The sequence below is a fragment of the Primulina huaijiensis genome, unplaced genomic scaffold (assembly GCF_012295235.1).
Source record: "Primulina huaijiensis isolate GDHJ02 unplaced genomic scaffold, ASM1229523v2 scaffold208302, whole genome shotgun sequence".
In the NCBI taxonomy this organism is placed as follows: Eukaryota; Viridiplantae; Streptophyta; class Magnoliopsida; order Lamiales; family Gesneriaceae; genus Primulina; species Primulina huaijiensis.
This window is the reverse complement of record NW_027355220.1, coordinates 1,236-10,113: the sequence shown is the minus strand read 5'-3', so window position 1 is coordinate 10,113 and position 8,878 is coordinate 1,236. Positions and strand designations below refer to the sequence as shown.

Genomic DNA, 8,878 nt, shown 5'->3' with positions numbered 1-8,878 from the left:
TAGGTAGCTTTGCAGTACTGCTTGTGGCAACGAGGTTGATTCCCAGCATACCTAATTTGCCTGGTGGAGGATGTGTTTACACTGTAACTGAGAGCCAGTGGATTAAAATTTCTCTTCAAAACCCTCAACCACAGAGCAAAACTGAAAACAAGAATATTCAAGAACTCACTGAGTCTGACATCGATGGGAAACATTACTTCTGTGAAACGAGGGACATAACTCGGCCATTTCCCAGCCGCATGCCCTTGCAGAGTCCTGATGAGGAATTCGTGTGGAATAAATGGTTTTCAATGCCTTTCAAAAACATTGGGCTTTCACAGCATTGTGTCATTCTTCTGCAGGTTTTAGTCACACTGTGTAGCTTTATGTCTATTATCATCTGAACGGTTTTGACTTATTTGGATTTCTTTTCTACGGACTTTTTGTTTATTTTAGATCTCAGAAGCTGTGGTTCTAAAATTGTTTGTGTATGTTATCTTTGTATAAAAAGGCTAAAAGTATTAATGATTTTGAAAGTTTAACTCAATACTGTTTATCTGCACAGTGTTATCTTTTCTGTTGAATTCTTAAAAAATCTTCTTAAAAAATAATACAGATATGTTTTTATCTTTCAAAACCGTTCTCATAACCTTTCCCCAATTATTTTTCAGAATATCATAAACAAAACAGAACATGCACTTGAAGCTTCTACCAATACTTTATTTGTACCTTTAGTGTTAAGAGTTACTTTAGATATTGTTGATTGCTTAGCATTTATATATAGCATCACCACCAGTCTGGATTTTTGACATGTTTGTCTTGGAGCTCTGACTGTTGGTAAACATCTGCGTCTTAATTTATGGGGTACATCCTTGAATTGTTGCAGTATAATTTGCTTTTGTGTCATGCTGTCTTCAAAAGAGATGAAGGAACCTGAAGAAGCAGCCGGAGTACATATTTTAGAATAATATGTGGCAAATTTCATTTATTACTCATGTGAAATATCAAAAGGCATAAAACCCCCTAAGTTAAATTAAAGGTCTTTTACAACTCTGTGCCCGATTTGCAGGGGGGGTGTAAATTGGATTTTTAAAAGCACAGGGTATGATAATGTTAAAACAGGATTTTATTGCTTAAGAGTAAGAATATAACGATAACAAATGATTAATGAAAAGCTAAAGAGAAATGGTATGATCAGATGGCGGAGAACCGAAGGACGAAAATTAACGCAGTCACTAGTTGTTTGGAGAATGTTTTAAATGCATTATTTCCTCGAGTAATCCTCTAGAAAAGCAAAAGAGCTCCTGAAAATAAGATGAAGTGAGTTATACTTGATTTTTTTTGGGTGTACGCTTTTATTTTCTATAGTTTGTTTAGAATCTATTTGCTGACATATGCTATGTAACTGTCTTCTTTGTGGGCTGACATTCTATTAAGCTCCATTAATTTTAGAAGTGTATTTAACCTGGATGGTCATGTCGCAATTGTGTCCTTATTAACCGTAAATAGATTTAAAATTCTGGAATCCGTATTTCTTTAAATATTTAGTGCTGTTAAAAAAAAATAAAGAATAGTATTCTGTTCTTCAAAGAAAAGAATACTCATTTTTTGTGATAAAAAAGTTATATTTTCTTTTCTATCAAATATACCTTCAGTAGCTCGGTGTCTTTTCTTTTGTGGTAATATGTGCAGTTGGTTGCCTTTATTTTATGGAATTTACATTCTAATTTCATCGTGAAAGTAATAATGTTTCTAAGTGTAATTTTAATCTGAATAATCTGTTTTTCTATGGATATTTATAAAATGTACAGGGGTTTGCGGAATGCAAGACTTTTGGTAGCCTAGGTCAGCAGGAGGGTGTTGTTGCACTCACTGCTCGTCGCAGTAGGTTGCATCCTGGAACTCGATACCTAGCAAGGGGTTTAAACTCATGTTATAGCACAGGTAATTCTTCCTATGATTTATTTTCTTTATATTGCATCTGCTTTCTTCTTTTACAGGTTGAACTGTTAACACTTAATCACTCTTTTGGATAGTTCCTTTTCACGTATGATATATACATTCCTCGAAAAAAATTGTATTCTTGTCATTTCTTTGTCATAATCTTTAAAGGTAAGAAGAGAAATGTCTATCAACACTTTGTCACCACCGAAGTTTTACTTGGAATTTCCTCCAGATTGCAGAGTAGTTATCACCTACTTGACAACTTATAATTGAAAATGCTGTGTGGCTGAGGAGGAAACATTCTTCAAATTAATCCAATTCTTCACTGAAACATAGATCTAAACAAGTTCAAAATAAGTTTTCAAGATCCAAGTCCAACTTTTCTTTTCTGTTTCTTAAAGCTCCTCCTGTCTTATTTTTTGGCACTTCCGAAAATTTTCCATCTCCTTATTTAAATCTTTTACTCTAAGCTCAATCCCATACTCTCCAGTTTATATTTGTGGTATATACAATGAGAAAAGTGAGTTGGTGGAGATGTCACACCTTCACCTCCTTTTCTACTTTGAGAAATGTGGAAAATGAAGCTAGTTAGTTTCATACAAGTTAAGATGGGAACTAAGAATGGGAGAGAAGATTACATGTGGTTGGGACTTTGGAATAATGGTGGGAGTGGCATGAGAGAGGGAAGAGTTGAGAAGATTACAAACAGGAGACATGTTAATTTTTTTGCTATGGTAGTCTAGTCGACTGATCTTAACTAATTATCCCATTTTATTCTTATCTCATAAAATTATATTATATATCATTCAACAAATAATCAACCCATTATCCCATCAATAAAAAAATTTAGCCGTACTGAGTGTGTTCATCTCGCCGTTCATATCTATTTCTCCTTACATCTCTGTATCTTGATTTGGTACATCTTTTCATATTTATGGATTATCACATCATGTTGCTGCTTGCACTTAAAAGCATTCTTTAATCGTTGTATCATATTACTTATCACATCCAGATTTTCAATACAATGTTACTGTATACTATCCATCAATGACCTTTTCTTCTATGGGTCTTTTCCTCTTCCGATCATCTACTATTTTCAATGAGCAGGCAATGAAGTTGAGTGTGAACAACTTGTTTGGATTCCCAAAAGAGCTGGTCAAAGTGTTCCTTTCAACACATACATTTGGCGAAGAGGTACCATCCCTATCTGGTGGGGTGCAGAGCTAAAACTTACTGCTGCAGAAGCAGAAATATATGTTTCAGACCGTGATCCTTATAGGGGAAGTTCTCAGTATTACCAGAGGTTGACTCAAAAATATGATTCGCGAAATCTGGATGTGGCTGTTGGTGGATATAAGAAAAGGAGTGCTTTGGTTCCAATCGTTTGTGTCAACTTGCTAAGGAATGCGGAAGGGAAATCTGAATCCATTTTAGTCCAACATTTTGAAGAATCTTTAAACTATATTCGATCAATAGGAACACTTCCTTATACTCGAATTCACTTGATAAATTATGATTGGCATGCTAGTGTAAAACTCAAGGGAGAACAGCAAACAATTGAAGGGCTTTGGTATCTTCTTAAGGCCCCTACTGTTTCTATTGATATTTCTGAGGGTGATTATCTGAGATCTCGTGAACGAATTAAAGATTGCAAAGGTGAGATAATCTATAACGATGACTATGATGGTGCTTTCTGCCTAAGATTGCATCAAAATGGAGTACTACGTTTTAATTGTGCGGATTCTTTGGATAGAACAAACGCTGCTAGTTTTTTTGGAGCTCTCCAGGTTTTTATGGAACAATGTAGACGGTTAGGCATATCACTTGATAGTGATTTGGCATATGGTTCACAATCATCTGGTAACTATGCTGGGTATGTTGCTCCATTGCCACCTGGCTGGGAAAAACGGTCTGATTCTGTGACGGGGAAAACATATTTCATTGATCACAACACTAGGACTACTACATGGAATCATCCTTGTCCAGATAAACCTTGGAAGAGGTTTGACATGACCTTTGAGGAGTTTAAGAGATCAACAATCTTATCACCTATATCTCAACTTGCGGATCTTTTTTTGGCTGCCGGTGATATTCATGCAACATTGTATACGGGTTCCAAAGCTATGCACAGCCAAATTCTTAGCATTTTTAATGAAGAATCTGGAAAGTTCAAGCAGTTTTCTGCTGCACAGAATATGAAAATCACCCTTCAGAGAAGGTATAAGAATGCAGTTGTTGATAGCTCGCGTCAGAAGCAACTACAGATTTTTCTTGGATTAAGGCTCTTCAAGCATTTCCCTTCAGCAATGATTCATCCCATACATGTATGCTATTATAGATCTCGACAAATTATTTTGTCTTTGTAGTTTAAGTCTTCTTTTAAGCCGTCTAGTTACTTATGTTGTTTCTGACTCTCCTTAATTTTACTGTCTTGTTCAGTAAACTGATTTCTCTTAAACTTTCACAAGGTTTTCTGTTCGTTCCCGTCATTTTATCCATTGATGGCCATTTAGTAACTTGTGATAGTTGTCAGATCAGTAAACCACTGAAATTCTCCCTCTTTTTATTTGCTCCAGTCTTAACAACTAAATAAAATTGGTTTTAAGTTTGCGTGTCAATTTCTTATTCTTTTTTAATTTTTGCTTCCTTTCCGGTGGATTGAATTTTATTTATAAACTAATTTACTATCTTATTAACTTATATGACATGAATGGACATTGTTGGAACCTGATGAATGCAATGGAGCTACCGACCCAACTATTTCACGAAGGGAAATTTTTTTTTGCAAGTTCTTATTAAGCAAGCACATGTATTTTCGAGGTTGACGTAGTAAGTGCTGACTGGAAGTCTGAAGATGGTTAGACTATGACTTAAATTTAATCTTAATTAAAAATGACTGATGTTTGAGATTCAAGTGGCTTGGTCTATTCATGTACTGTATGTTGTTACACTCTGTTGGCCGCCAATTGTTAGAACACTATTTAATATGTATTACAAGGTTGTAGAATGACAGAGTGGTAGGTAAGAAATGGTTGGCAAAATTATGATGTGTGAAACAGTTGTAGCAACTCTTCCTTTCTTATCATTTGTGAAAGGTTGCTTTAGTCAGACATGCCATTTTTTATTTCAGTCACGGCGCAGAATTTCTGCACCATGTTAGTTTTCTCATGATGAAACTGGCATTATTTTATTCTTTGTGCTGATTTTTACAGGTACCTTCTCGACCATTTGGATGCTTTCTGAAACCAGTCCCAAGCATGCTATCACGTTCCGATGGGGGAGCTGATCTTCTGAGTTTCAAAAGAAAAGACCTCATATGGGTATCTTACTTTATGTTTGTTGTTTTATAGGACTTTTATGGCACTTAAGAATTTGGGTGAATTTAATTCAACTCACCAAACCCTCAACCCCATGTATCATAGATTCATAATCAAACCATCTTCCTCAGGTTTCAAATCGTTGGATTCAAGTTGTTGATCACTGCTTTTGCGTGTATAGGTTTCTTCACAGGATGCAGATGTGATTGAGCTCTTCATCTATCTTGGAGAGCCTTGCCATGTCTGTCAGCTTCTTCTCACTGTTTCACATGGGGTGGATGACACTACTTTTCCCTCAACAGTCGACGTCAGAACAGGGCGTTCTCTGGATGGACTGAAACTTGTTCTCGAGGTCTGGTATATCACTGACATTGATTTTTGAACTATCAGTGACGTGGTTAGCACCGGAAATAGTTTTCTATGATCTGGTGCTCTTTCAGTTACGTTGTTGAACTAAAGAAAATTTATCCTTTAAATCTGTTTTTGAATCGTTTTGTTCTCTTTTCTTTGATGGAAAAACTTGATTGTAGCTGTATTTACAGCCAAAACTAGGTACAAGCGCTCAGGCATGCATCATTAAGGAATTCTTTTATTTTGTGTTTCAGTTTCAACGACAATGGAAAATTTATCCCTCATAATTTTAGGTATTAAATTATATGTACATGTGATAAATTTTGTTTGACTTTGATATACCTGACTTTAATAAAGCGAGTCTCACCTTGCTCCTTAAGCCTTAGTACGAGATGCTCTATCACCCAATCTCTTTGAGTTGGAAATGCTTGACGGTTGCAAAGGTGTGGCTCATTAGCAGACCTAACGTTGTCATGATTGAGAACTATATTTGCAACGAGGATGATAAACCTTTTTGGGATTAGTCCATTAAGTGTTGTAAATTGCGGTAGGCAGTGGCGAGGCGGTCAGTGACAGCTCACCGCCTCGGCTACCTAGGCAGTTGAATTTTTTTACTATTCTTTATACATAATTTTATATAATTATGCAATGCAATTACAAATAGTCATTATTCTTTATGTAATATATGTAATTAATTGATGTTTATGCATAAGTGAGCTTCATACAATAAAATATAATTTATATTAGGTGCAAATAAATATATAAATGCAACTAAAAAGATAATTAATAAAGATTCATCACCGTATTATTACTAAAAAATTAATATTATTACTTTTACCAAAAGTCTAAGTTTGAAATTCAAAGTTTCTCTTTTTCGGCCATTAATCTTCAACAATTAAATAAAAGATTAGAACAAGAATTTTTCGGACATATACAAGAACCTAGTGGGCTGGTGGTGGGCAGTTCGAGGCGAAAGGAGGCCGGGTGGTGTTTAAGTGACTGGTCTGGTGGGCCTATCATGTTTTGGAAGAGAAAGTGTACAAGTGTACTATTAATTAGAGTTTTTTTAATTTTTGTTGACTATGACCTCCTCGCCGCCCGCCCGCTTCGCACCCGTCACCCACCCCTTCTCATCTTGTACCGCCTAAGGCAAAGGCAGGTGGTGCGGGTCAACGGCCGCCTTGACCGCCATTTAGAACACTTGGTCAAATTCTTGAATAGCATATAGTTACACATTGCTTTGTTGGTTTTGCTTCATTCCTGTGGTAGGTAATTAGGTTTGTCTTTCTAGTGTTTTTTGATTTATCTGATTTTGTGATTTGTCTCTGGATCATTTTTCATATTAAAACAAAAGCTATTAAAGTAAATAGAAATTGTTTTTTTAATGTTTCCTTTACTTTGAATTAGTGCTGTCGACCTTATGGTTTTCTGTTAACATATTGACTGTCCATAGGGAGCTTCCATACCTCAATGTGCTAGTGGGACAAACATTCTGATACCACTAACAGGATCAATTAATGCTGAGGATGTGGCTGTTACTGGGGCAGGTGCTCGTTTGCATGGCCAAGAAACTTCTAGTCCTTCCATGTTGTACGACTTTGAAGAATTGGAAGGAGAACTGGATTTTCTTACTCGTGTTGTTGCGCTTACATTTTATCCTGCAGTAGCTGGAAGAGGTCCAATGACACTTGGCGAGGTATAAAGAAATAAGTAAATGTTGTCTTCTCGGCTTCAGTATTGTGTTTGATCTGTTTCATTTTTTTTCTAGATGAGTGTGCTTCATTGGTTGAGATTTGGGTATAAAATTTAGTGTAAATCAAATCTTAGTTTTTTCTGAAAATGTAACGGGATTATGTTTCCCTCACAAATTCATCTAGTGTTCTATTTGTGTATTTAGAAACGACACCTCCAATACGTATATATCATGTTTTAGAGATCCTGGACAAGATTGAGCTCTATTAACATATCTTATCGGCCCCTGCCCTGTGATTATCTTTGCCATGGAAGCTTAAATTTTTGTCGAAGTGCATGATATATTTTTCATAATGAGACTTAAGTTTTAAAAAAAATTTACTATTTGTGGTACATATTTGGTTTAATATTTTCTTTTCACAGTTGATTGGTTAAGTACTAGTTAAAGTTGCTAAACGTTCATATTGTTTATTAATTGCTGCCAAGGCAATATGACCAAGACATACCATTGTCCACACTCGTTTAAGATGGGGCATAACAAATTGCACACTGAATATGGTATCTGCCATCAATTTAAGCTCAACAAAGAGAAAAATCCTTCAGGACCACTTTTTATAAATCAAACAAGGGATAAGAATGATTTTGAAGAAATATAGAAGGATATGATTATTCAACTTGGCCATTTTTGTTATAATTATTTGATCAGAATTTTATGCTGTGTCATAACTTCTCATTAAGAAGATTATGATCCTGTAGTGGATTACGTGCAGGTAGAGATCCTTGGAGTTTCACTTCCATGGAGATCTATTTTGTCCTGTGAAGATAGCAGCTCCAAAATTTTTCAACGAATAAATTCTCAGCAAATGGAATCGAACTGTTCTGTTTTGGATACCAACCCTTTTGCGGCTACCATAGTACATGATAAAGAGCCTCCATCATTTCATTCGGAACCATCTGCCGATTCATTTGTAGACCTTTTGACAGGAGAATTGCAACTTTCAGACTCCATTCCTCAGCCATTTACAGGAACTGTTGATCACCAAGGGAGTGACTTACTTGACTTTTGGGATGATCCTGTGACTGAGCTGGTTGCTGATGTACATAATGACTCCAATATTATTTCATCTCAAGGACCTTCTGATAATGCTTCTCAACTTTACGTTAGATCTTTCAAACTTCTCGCAGGACCTCACTGGGTATGTTTTTATTCTGAACTGAAATCCATATGTCTTACGCTTGTGCTCAATTGTAGTTGTTGATTTCTTTGTTTTAAGTTTTGAATTTCAATTACATTGGGTATTCAATGAGACTCATCTCTCAAGTGGCTCAACCGTGATTGTGCTAATTTTCTGGATTTTTTTTACTTATATTCTTCTGTCAAGCATTTGTAGGGATAAAAATTGATACTCAATTCTATAATTTTAGAAGAAAGAGTCCTGTTGTTGCATCCAGGAATTCATGCACTAAATATTTGATATCATTGATCACTTTACACTCAAACATGCTTCTGTAAATCCTTCAGTGAATTTCAGAATTATTTGAAAATCATTACTTCTCTTATCAAACATCGGGCTAACAGTACAGTAACGGTAACG

General features: G+C 35.6%; 1 protein-coding gene across 1 annotated transcript; it reads left to right on the top strand.

The window, feature by feature from the left end:
* Positions 1-8: 8 nt before the first annotated feature.
* Positions 9-8,557, top strand: LOC140966943 (probable phosphoinositide phosphatase SAC9; the record flags this gene model as incomplete). Its single annotated transcript, XM_073427260.1, has 7 exons — positions 9-341; positions 1,791-1,923; positions 3,031-4,247; positions 5,136-5,243; positions 5,422-5,592; positions 7,045-7,287; positions 8,054-8,557. Coding segments are annotated over 7 exons (2,694 nt in total), but the record flags the coding sequence as incomplete, so codon positions are not given.
* Between the last annotated feature and the right edge of the window lie 321 nt (positions 8,558-8,878).